This window comes from Cyprinodon variegatus, unplaced genomic scaffold (genome assembly GCF_000732505.1).
Source record: "Cyprinodon variegatus isolate N-32 unplaced genomic scaffold, C_variegatus-1.0 Scaffold443, whole genome shotgun sequence".
Lineage (NCBI taxonomy): Eukaryota > Metazoa > Chordata > Actinopteri > Cyprinodontiformes > Cyprinodontidae > Cyprinodon > Cyprinodon variegatus.
The window spans coordinates 40,800-53,165 of NW_015150896.1; the positions used below are offsets into that span (position 1 = coordinate 40,800).

At 40.7% G+C, this 12,366-nt stretch overlaps 1 protein-coding gene across 11 annotated transcripts in view; it reads right to left on the reverse strand.

The window, feature by feature from the left end:
• mbnl2 (muscleblind-like splicing regulator 2) overlaps nucleotides 1-12,366 on the reverse strand; it is a 54,593-nt gene that overhangs the window by 16,574 nt on the left and 25,653 nt on the right. For all 11 annotated transcript variants that reach the window (XM_015388955.1, XM_015388951.1, XM_015388953.1 and 8 more), the window contains exons 3-4: nucleotides 1,242-1,406; nucleotides 467-667 (exon numbers count right to left, since the gene is read on the reverse strand). In XM_015388955.1, coding sequence (XP_015244441.1) covers nucleotides 467-667; nucleotides 1,242-1,406 — 366 coding nt within the window. The remainder of the gene's footprint in view (nucleotides 1-466; nucleotides 668-1,241; nucleotides 1,407-12,366) is intronic.

Here is a 12,366-nt window from a genome sequence, read left to right on the forward strand (position 1 = left end):
CACACGCCCACGCATCACCTTCAGGTCTTAGGTAGATTACTGTTTATCTTGATAAATATGGTGCAGAAAAAAAAAAAAAATCCAACCCCTCCCCTTCCTCCTCGTGGATTCTTTCACAATCCCACAGTTATTCTCGAGAGTTGTTTGCCAAGAGGGCAGATGGAGACATTCAGAGTTGTTTGAAACGGCTCAGTTTGGCTGCGGCTGTCTAGCGACTACCCCTTTGTCTCGAGTTAATTCCACTTTGGATCACAGTGATTTATCATAACTCATTTTCACATCACGGCTGTAAAGGAAGTCATGTTGTTTTAAGAGACTTATGCTGAAGAACAGTGGAGGGAAGCAACATAAAAAAAATTAACACTGATTCTTTCCAATCCTAATCAACAGAAATCTGAGCATTCGCTCTTGTTTTTTTGCAGCATAAATATTATTCAAAAGAGCTACGGCACTTTGGTTAGGTCACCTCCAGCTTGTCGGCACGCAGAAGCTTCTGGTTGGAGGAGGAACCGGCCGTCACAGAGACGGGCGGGCTGCCGGGGACGATGACGGGCGCGCTGGGCAGAATGTCTGTGGGAACCAGGCCCATGCCGTGGGACATCGGGGTCAGATAAGGTGTGTAGCTTAAACCGGCGCTGGATCCCAGGCCCTGACTGACTGGAAACGTCTGTTGAAGATAGAGAAAACTCCATCATGGGGAGAAAGGACACAAGTAATACAGCTGGAATATGATATTTAAACCTCTCTGCTTCACTGGATACAATCAAATCAAGCTACAAATTATTCCATATGCCAGAGAGTTTTGTAACAATTTTTAGTCTTTTAGCTTATTCTTAGTGGTATTTAATAAAGTGATCTAAAAAAGTAAAGAGTTCATTCTTTTTGAGCAGCTATAAAGAGCGGTGATGAAGATAGGTGGGAGAGAGGGTAAGGAAACTGATAACTAGACAAACAGCTGGGGTAAAAGAGAGGAATATGTTTATAAAGAGGATTCGGCAAGAGTGGAAAGTGAGAAATTAGTTTCCTTTTTTAAAACCTCTGTTTCTGGAAAGGTTTAGCTGAGTAAGCAGGTTCTGTTTTAGTTGGATACACATTCACACCTGGTAGAGACCGCCACTGACTGGCGGAAAAAGCTCCTGAGGTTTGCAGAGGAGCAATAAAAGCAACAATAATACGCGTGTTTATCTTAATTTCTCCCCCCGACAGCAAAGTTGGGAGCTTCGCTGAGAACCAGCACTGACCACAGGCTGCATGGTGGTTCCGGGGATCATGAACTGCATCTGTTGAGCCAACATGGCAGCGGCGGTCTTCTGCTGGATCAGGTTGTTCCGTCCGTTGATCTCCAGCTGAGTCTTCAGGTGAGCGGGCGGGTGGAGGTATTTGCAGTTCTCTCGCGTGCAACGCCCCTGAGAACAAGAAGAAAGCAAAAGTTGATGGAGGACTCGAAAAAAGGTAGCATAAATATTCATACGGGAGCGTAGAAAAGATCAGAGGGGGCAACTTTGTGCCGATCCTGCGGAATGAAAGCTTCTGGTTCCTCTACACAGACACACTTTTTTTCCTTTTTTTTAAAATATAAAAACAGCTTTTGATTTGCCGGCTTGTTATCTCTGCCTGGTTTTGTTCACCCTTTCATCATGCTGCACAGCGAGGGGCAGAAAAGAAAATCAGAACGGCAATAAACAACAAAGGTTCATGTGGATGTTTTTTCTTTACTCTGGGTTAAACAGTTAAAAGGACAGTATACATTTGCTTCGGCTACGCTGCTGACCAGTATGTTCTGTAAATGTCAAATGACAGAATCCCAATCAGATCTGAAACTCTGCAGCTCTCTCTTGGAAATGTAGGACTCAGAGGGTCAGCCTGACTGAAACCCCAGTGGACAAAGACAATTAGTCTGTCAAACCAGAGGCTAATGGATAACACAATGATCCACCATTGGGAGCTAAAGGCAGGAATGAAAGAACGACAAGAGTGAACGAAGATGGAAAGAAAACTGGAAGTAGAATCTGTAGAGGGGACTGGTATGGATTAGACAGAAGATAGAGAGGAAGAGGGCATGACATGGCAGGCATGACATGGCAGGTCTGAGCTAATGCAAGGGAGGGCAGAGGGAACCGGAGATAAATTAGAATCAGTGTAGCGTGAGCAGGTCTGCTGCTCTTTCTAAATACCTCTTAACTCCATGACACAAGCCAGCCTCAGCACCGTGTCCCAATTAGCAACATCCCCTCTCATCGCAATCCCTCTAATTTCCTCTTATGAGGGAATATGACAGGCCTGCCCAGTGTCAAGGCTCGGATGGGTAATGGCTGAGTATAATTACTCGTGTGCCTGAGACACGATGCCGTTTCAAGTCATGAAGGTTTCACATCACACATTAGACATCACAAATTTATAGTACTATGCCGGAATTATTTTTTTTCAGGGGGTTTGCGCCAGAATTGGTACTTTAAAGTATATGGAAATATGTACATTTAGAGGCTGAAATTTAAGCTCATACATCTTAGCAAATGATGATTCAGATTAAATGTATAGCATTGATTATAATAGGACTTAGGCCTGGACTTTGACTAGGCCATGCAAACAAATGCATAAAGTTTGAACCAAACACGTTTCATCTACTTTAATTGTCTATTTATGCCATTGGTCCAGCTAAATCAGATGTATTCAGCACCCCAAAAAACATAAGAAACTATTTTTTTTTTTTTCATTATAAGATCATTTATTTTAATTTTTAAAATAAAAAGCTGTGGTTTGCATTTTAAAATATTGTTTTTAAGTAAAAAAAATATAAAAATAATACTTCAAACCTTAAAAAAAAGGCATTAAATTAATATTCTTCAATCGAAGAATGAGAATTACTCAAGATTTGGGAAAAGTGGTTCCTTTCAATAGGTCTGTGTTCTGTTACAGAGATGCTAATACAGAGATACGGAACAAAAAAAAAAAAAAAACAACTTTAAAATAAGTAACTTTATAACCTTCATTGCTTTTAGTAGTCTGCTCAGTTCAATCATGACCAAAAATATTAATATCCTCTTTGGAAGATCCATAGAGCTACCTGTGTCTCCATAGTCATAGTTTCTAGACATAAAGGTTATAATAGATACATGAAAGGTTTTAAAATGGGAAGAAAGTGTCATTGTTTCATGGCACTGCAAGTCTGATGGATTTACAAAGGCTGCATTTAATTGTAACCATTAGAAAAAAAGTATTAATTAGAGATTTGCATTTATCAAAAAGCAGCCAAGTTGAAGCAAACTGACATATTTATCTCTAAATCCAAACAGTTAGCTATTAGTAATTAAGGTTATAATGAAATACAAGTGGTTCCTACCAGAATTATGGACACACATCCCATGGGGTTTTGATAAAATGAAAAAAACAATAATATAGATTATTTCAGTTCACATTTGATAGCTCAAAGGGCTGCATCGGGGATTTGGTGTTGATGCTCAACCTGTTCGAGAGCTTTGTTCTTCTTCTAGGATACGTGGGCAGACAAACAGAGAAATGCTTTTAATCAAGCACGGCTCGCGGTATAATCCTGCTTCACAGTGTAAACAGCTGATATTTTATAAGTCTCATCCAGGAAAGAAGTAATAAAAAACTGTCTATCAGGTGCAACTGGAATGATATTAAAGAATCATCAAACACTTTTGGTTGCAGTATTTTTTCCCCTTAAATGATCTGAACTAAAAGGGAATTTGAAAGGAAACTCCTCCTGTGTGATCCATGGGTTTTGCTGAAATGATCATGAGGTGAAATTATCAGAGCCTTCGAGTGGAAAGGAATGACCTCCACAACCCGGCGCAAGGACTGAGGAGAGACTCGCACCTTCATGCATCAGAATCACACCTTCCCACACATGCATACTAAATCACTCAGTCACAGCAAGCATCGCCGACACGCAAACACGCACATACCGTCATGGGCAGAAACGCACACGGAAAGTCTGCTCAGACTACTTTAAAACAGAGAAATGAAGTAATCCATTTAGCCCAGCAACCATAAGCAAAAAAAAAATATTCACTGCCCTATGCTCTGCACCATCAAAAGATATGGCGGCCTTGTGCATCAGTGGGCAGCAGAAAGAATTGCGTGGGCTGGTGTAAGTGTGCAGGAGAAACCGTGTGGGAGGGTGTGAGAAAAGGGAGCTGGTGCTGAAGCTGCAATCTGGACATGGTCCCAGACCGGAGGCGCAGTATCACCATTGCACCCTGCAGAGATCAAAACAAACCAAAGACCCTGGCGATAAACTTTGTGATCCAGGTGGAGTTATTGTGGAACCATCGCTCCGTTCTTTGACCCGTGTTCTGTTCATTTCTGTCAGAGAAAGAGAGAGATGCTTCATGAAATTGAGCGTCGTTATTCCCCATTTAGAGTGATAAAGTAAATTGCGGTTGAAGAGACTGGAGAGAGTGCTTCAAATCGCTCATATGATGCCTCACTAAGTGCAGACCCTGTACAGGAAAACTGTCTCACGTTAGCGTATCGAACGTGGCTCTATTTGTCGTCTACCTCCACACCATAAATTTCTATAGTTCCTCTTTTCCTTTGTCTCACCCCAAGGAATTAATAAACAGTATAGCCTCAGATGTGTTAATATTAAGAAAACTGCTGAACAGAGAAAAGCTAATAAACGTGATCTTCGCCGTGATTTATTTTATCCACCTTGGATCTCGTCAGGTGAAAGATTACAAAAACAGAAAAAGGTAAACTCCTATACAGACAATCAGACACAAGACAATCAACTTGTTGCTGTTAAATTACCATAAAGATAAAAGCACTCAGACTTCTCGCTTACCTTACCAATAATTCATTATTTTAATAAAGAAAACATGCTAAAAGCTTCCCATTTATATGATTTATAACGTTTTTAACTCGTTAACGATCATATTATCCCTCTGCATTTATTCCTTCTTAGATGAAATAATTAAATGAAATGTTAAAGAATATAAACAATATTCTAAATACTTAATTTACACGTCAAACATTTTTTGTTGGCTTTTTAAACCATTATAAGGGAGAGAAAGTGCAGCGTGCTACATAGGCTTAATGAATGCTAATCAAGACGAAAATCCTCAATGCTCATTACTAATTAAAAAAACTCCTGTAAAGCATCCTATTGTTATAAATAAAGGCCTATTTATGTATTATTATAATATCTGTTGTAGATGCTTTGTTTTGTAGAAAAGCCTATTGCCACAATAACCTATTTTTGTATTCATCAACATTTAAAACGGCCTAATTAATAAACCAACAGCTGCTGTTTCATTGCTGGTTTCCACGGGGCGTGACTAATTTTATATTTAAAGAAACTTTTTGCTATATAATAAAGATAAAGTGTCCTCCACTGCTGTAGGAGCCCTTCGTCAAAGTATGTAGAAAAGCCTAAAAATGAGTTTTATGATTCCAGGATGGAACGCTTCATCGGTTCTACAATAGTAATTCTTTTTGGCCCTGGAGTGCTTCACCTGGACACATAAAATAAATAAATACATGCAATAATACATAAAAAAAATGAAATATATCTAAAAGTAAACAACAAATAAACAAAAAAAAATCAAAATAAACAAAAGTTTAGGTTGAATATGAGTCAGCAATGATAAATATCTAAAGTATCTATTTAATAAATACCTATTTAATACTCTATGCAATAATCCTGTTAAATAAGTGGCTATTGAGCCGATGTGACGAGTGAATTGAAAGTCTTATCTTATCCAGATCAGTAAAAATGGCCTTGCTATAAAGGTATTTTCTCCATCACCATGTCATGTTTATTACTGAATATTATAGATATCATAGCAATTCTACATAACATAACTGATAAAGGACTAAATTTATTGATGCAGCACAAAAATATATAATTATATCTCTTAAAGTAAATTTCAATAAATGATCTATGGAAATCTAAGGTAGTTTTTAGCAAGATTTTGGAGTTTTCCATAATGGAAATACAATAATTTTGAATCATTTAAGTATTTGTGCATTGTAACTGCGTTGCAGAGAAATAAAAAAAGAGGTAACTGTAATTTAATTGTAGATTTTTTCTAACTTTTATGATTTAAAAAATAAGTGTAAACTTTACAAACTGTGAGTCACAAATCCAAACCCTCCTACATTCTCAATCTAGCTTCAATTTATCCGAAACTATTGTTGTGTTTTGTAAATTTGGGGTTTTATTGTAATGTTTCCATCTTTCAGAATTACAAAAAAAAAAGATCTATTAATTATGTATGATAGAGGTTGTGAAGTGACATGGTGAAGTTGTGAAGCCCATTTTTTGATCAATGGGTTAAATTTAATTTAAACTTCAACTTCATATAACATATCTGAATAAAATCAAGCATAAGAAAGTATAGTCCAGATAGGAAAAAACAAAACAAAAAAAATGCTATGAAACTAGAGAGTTGTATAAAAGATCCTGAGGTTTGTGGTCAGGAAGCGCTGCATCGCTCTAGATGTTGAGCAGCACGCTAACCCAATGACAACAGCATTCATGACTGCTGACGAAATTCATCCCATGTACAACCAAAGCAAAGACCACCAGAATGCATTCATGGTGTGCAGTAGAAAGGAGAACCTTGGTGCTTCACACACCTGCCTTGAGGGAAGTCGTAGCTGCGAGGTGAAATTACACCTTTCACCGAAGGTCGCTCACACGGCTGCTTATTATCCAAGACATCACGGTTTCTCCCATGTGTATGAAAGCAGTGATCCATGCTTTGGGATGGGTTAATGACTGCTGTGATTTAGATTGGATAATCACCCCCTTGCATCGCAAGGAGAAACAGCCGTCAAGGAGGGAGTGATCAGAGATAAATGATCAGGTGTTTACAGGCAGGGAAAGCTGCTCGTTTAGAAATCACAACATTTAGCTCATTTATCATGTAGAAAGTAAATCACTTCTCTTCAATTTAGACAAATATCACACCCAACTTACACACTTGAGCGCCTTTTTCATCTGTTCGTTCTGGCGGAAACTGACATCAGTCGGTTTAATCCAGCGTTATTTTTAAAATAATGTTGTCGATTATAGCAGCCATTTAGATTTTAGCAATGGGGGCACAGAAAATATAACAAACAAGGCTTAGATTAAATAACATTATTTTTATGGACCATATTCCACCCATCTATCCTCGAACTGTGACCAGCATTCCTTCCCCTGCTGAATAAAAGCATAATGCTGCCACTGATTGTCTGTTTCGTGTGATGCGGGACGCAAACGCCGCCAAACTGCAGCACCTGCTCAGTTATGTTTTCCCCCATTTCAGAATATTTAGGTATAAATAAACACGTCCAGGCAACCGTGTTCTGACTCAGCGGTAACTGAGGAGTGCTTAGTTTAGAGCCTTAGTTTCGGTTCAATTCTCCGTCCGTCTGTTCATCGTACAGCGGGATTACTCAACATCTACACAGCTGCATTAAAGGAAGCCTGATGCAGAGGTGGAACATACCAATATCTCGATTGGTAGCTAGAAGACCCTTTTCTATGTCGCCTCCTCCCCGCTATCTCCTTTATCGGTCCTTGTGAATGGTCAGAGTGATGGCTGTTGTGTGTCTGTGGGTGGCACAGACAGAGATCCAGTCTTCCACCTGCTCCGAAGAATAGCGCTTCAGTTGTGGGCCTCTCCCTTCACCACTGTAACATTTGCATTTTCCCCCCTCAATGGATGCTTTATTTTAAGGTCTGCTGGAGACAGAAAAAAAAAAGGAGGCCTGGCTATAGGCTGCCGCTGACTGAGGAGCTGTAAAAGTCCTCGTAAATGTGACGGGGAACGCCTTCGTACTGCGCCGCTGTGCTTTCAGTGGAAATTAATAAATAAGCAGCAGTCCTAAACAGATATGCATTTTCCTTGGTAAGTAGCAATGCGTTAAGCTTTGCATGTCTTTGTCATCTGAGCATTAGTGACATGATCAATGGTTGTCTGTCTGGTAATATCAATGGGGTCCCACCCAGAGACGAAACAGGGACGAGACAGAGGAATGTTTTCTGAAAGGAGGAGAACCTCAGCACCAAAACATACATTATATTCCCCAAAGGGAGACATAAATAAGCCCAAACGTCTGGTTTTCAGGTGGCTGCATGACTCAGAGTAACTCCTTGGCTTTATCCGGTCTGCTGGATACACATAAAGTCGCCTCTATGTGCGAGAGGAAGGCCTCTGCCAGGAGCTGACACAAATCTCTCTGACATGAAACCTTTGAAATGTGTAATCTCCTTCCAGCATAGCCCAACGAGCTCCTGTATTCCTCCCCTCTCTGAATCTTCTCGCATCTCTTGTCTCCTCAGCCTACTTTAGTCCCCCCCCCCGTCTCCGCAGTGTGCCGTTTATGTTCTACCCCGCAGGTCAGCTGTGATGTTAAAAAATAGCACACAAAAAAACTGCTTCACGCTGCTGTTTTATGCTTGATGTTCTGCTAACAGACGTTTTGTGTTTGCGGCTATAAATATCCAAATGGGAGCGCTTCTGGTTGCACAGACAGAGGAGATAACTTCCAGGTGTTGGTGACTTCCTTTTAGATTACTCCATATGTAAAACAACTACGGCTGGATTTTTCTTGACCTTTTTCCTCTCACCTCATGTTTCATTCCAGGTATTAGCCTCCTTCTAATCCATGAAGAGCTCCTTCATGTCGTTCATACTCTTCTAATTCCAAGAGTCCTTTAAGCCAATTTTTAAAGGTTAAACAAATAGAAAGGATGGATGGACATTTATTTCAACCCCTGTGCTAGATATTCTGCACATTTTATTTTTCTCCTTAAATTTCCCTGAAAACAAACAGGCATTGATCTTAAACTTAACCCTCCTTCTCGGACACTAACCACTGTTTTTGGGACGCCCTGTAACGGCTCACCTTTGAAGCGAAGGCACGCCAACTCAGGTGCTCAGAAGAGCGGGGGAGAAAAAAAAGCCCAGTTTAAGCGGCAAGGCGCTGGTTGCACATGGACAGGGGTCTCCTTCATCCTCCAAGACAGAGAAAGCTTCCTCTTGAGGATCTTGTTTTGTTTTTTCGCCGGGCTCTAATGGATTGCTTTGAACTAATGGGACTGTTCAGAGCGGGACAGCAGGAAACAGGGAAAATCCATTTTGAAACGATAGCCCAAAAGCTTTTTGCTTACATTTCAACTGGTAATGGAGATCAAAGATCAATGTTGAGCACTGGGTAAGCGCTAGTCATTTAAATGTAAAAGAAAAAAACAGCTGTAAAAGCCCAGCATTAGGCTCATTTCAGCTTTAATTACGTTTTTGCACAGGTATATCTGCCTCCTGACGAAACTACACACAGCGAAAACGACACCAGCCAGTGTCCTTTCACACAGATGCAGAAGACGTTGCATCAGCAGTAATTAAGTGTCTTTGTTTCACCCGCTGTAATCCCACAGATGAAGGAGTGGCACTGCTGCTGACACGCCTCAGATTACCCAGGGATTAAGAAAAAAAAAAATAAGGAGACAGAAGGGGTGAGATTGAGGCGTGATAAAGCATGTTGCTCCTTTCTCGTTTGTCCTAAAATGCTTGAATATCACTTATCCCTTCTTTTTTTTGCAGATCAGTCGTGTTAAGCATCGGAAACTCCTTTCAGTGGACACCATTTCACCGTTTCATCAGCTGCCTCTTTGTTCACATTGTTTTCCCAGCAAGTGTGTGGTGATTTTTTTTTAGAATAGCAGCAGAGGGGGTGTACATCAGCTGAAGATCACATGTCTGTGTTATCATCATGCAGCTCTGGCGCTCGGAGCTTGTGATCAGCTAACGCAGGTCAGGCTCTTATTGAATTCCAAGTGATACTTCAAAGAGGGAAAACCAGCCTGTACAGAGATGATGCTGATGATATTAACCAATTATTCCACATGTAAAAGGTTTATATTTAAGAATCTAAACATCCAATATGTCTAATAAACACATATGGAAACTAAAACCAACAGAATTTTCCTCCTGCTCCAGAAGAGCGGTCATAAGAACTGCGGCAGCGGTGGCCCCCGCTGCGAGGCGCCTTCTAATCCAGCCGGACGCTGGGCCCTGCTTTGGTTAATCTGATCATCTGTGACCTGCTGAGACATGAAACCAACCCTCTAGAGCTCATTTAATCTGCGCATACAGGGAGGCATCAATGCAGCGCATAGAGGGAAAGCAGTGGGGAAGCAGGCAGGTGATGGACCCACAGCACAGCACTCTGTACAGACATCTAAAAAACTCTTAAATTAAGTGTCTTCAATGCTCACTATATGATTTTTTAAATACATATTTTGATTTTTCAAGAGTTTTAAGGGTTATATTAGCTCATTTTACTTTTTATAGGCCTCCACTCGCAGTGGGAACATATTTGGCCCCATATGAAGGCTAAATAGAAAGCAATCTTGCCTCCTAGCAAGTGAACACCTTTAAAACTAGAAATAAAACACAGTAAAGCTCCCCTAAGACCCCCCTTCAATCCTCATCTCCAAGACAGAAGCATGAACACGCTTTTAACAGGCCGCTGTTCCCTCACATCGAGAACACGATGCTCCGCACAGAGTCCTACATCTTAACAGGCGATGTCAACTAGCCGCACTGGTGAAAGAGTTCATAAAAATAGGTTAGATGATGTTGATGGCCCACTTTGGAGAGAACTGTGCCGCATGTCCCCCTCCCTCAAGAAGAAGCAGCAGAAAGACCTTCAGTTTTCTCGTTTTTTTACATTTACAAACACGTTCTCATTTAACGAACGAAGCTGAAAACTTATCCGTAGCAATCTGTACATCCAGCCAACTAATTTAGGAAAACGTATAAATTAAGAGGTCTGGGTTACACCTTGAGTCCTGGCTGACAGTATCGACAGCACGTCCGACGTGTGGAGGAGATGTGTAAATCCATACAACAGATAAAAGAGGATAATGAGATGGAAGGGAGCGAGCAGATCTATTCATCAAAGCCTCTTTCTAACACACTCAGCAGATAGGAGCAGAAATGTTGCATGGCTGCTTACACTCATGGTTTGCGATTAAAGCTTCGGTTTCTGACAAAAAAAGTATTTAAGATTCCAGCTACTAATGTAAGAATTTATAACTGCTCTAACGTTTACTTTAAAACTCTGCTTATCAACTATAGAGAGCTGCTTATCAACTGTATTTTATAAAAAAATCCAAGCAGAGATGGAAGAAGCTGGAAAACATACCGACTGCTTCTTCTGTCTCACTTAAATGTTTTATATCAGCGTTTTATCCTCATACGACGATAAGCTGAGTAAGCACATGAAACAGCAACTAGCAGGTCACAGAGGAACAAAGAACACTGAAAGGACTGAAGGTCTCACTCTCCTCTTTTAAGGTCAATGTTCAGGATTCTATAATAAAATCAGAGAGATTGGGCAACATAATCCTGGGAGAGGTCCAAGGCAAGACCCCTCATGTTTCTACCCACCCCCCCAAGCAAAAAACCTCTGATGATATCCAAGACTGTAAGGGAGGAACAATCTGCAGAGTGACGAGAGAAAAAGGAAGGCGTTTTGCTACCTGCACTTGTTGCTTCATGTGCCGGTAAACTTACAGCAAATGTGCGACATAAAAATATGTCTGATGATCTGAAACATCAAGTATGCAAAAATAAAAGAAGAACATATCTGCAAAGAGGAAAACACCAGATAAATGTTTAGACCATTTGATGTTAATCTATGAAACCAAAGGGGAACAACCCCCAGCGCTTCCTAGATGGGCGTATTGTTTGTCGGCTGTGGTGATGAGGCCTCTGGGACCTCTGCATACTCCTGTTAGCAGAGACTCTAATCCCAAAGGAAAATTATGAAAACAACCCGTCGTTTGATTGAGAAAACCAAAGAAGAGGAAGTTGCACAAGTGCTCCTCCTTGCTTAAAGTTTTAATGTTAATACCTTAGGAAACCATGCTGTCCTCTCCCAATTAGTGCCCCCCACCTGTCACAGTGGGTCACCAGTGCAGGCATCTGTTGGGTGTTAAACCGGCCCTCTCACTTTCAGCCGTGAACTTTAGACACCACAAACCTCCCTCTCCACTCACACAAACACGAGCTAGCACTGGCCTGAGGCTGACCTTGGTGGTATGGTCACCATGTCAAGTGGTGGAAAGAGGGAGGAGTGTGTTGCATATGATACGCTGCAGCTAAGACAGGTCGTTACTGTCTAACCCTAAATTAACCCTTGCAGGAAACCCCGAGCCTTCTTGCCAACCCTACAAACTCAACATGGAGAGTCTTTTAAAATCTAATTACAGCTACAGAAAAAGTATTTTTGAATTCTGAATACCTCCCTGTGATTTAATCAATTGTACACACAATATCGTGCAACAACCTTAGTAAAAGCAATGCCATAAAATTTAAATGCATAGAAATAAGTAATTTTCTT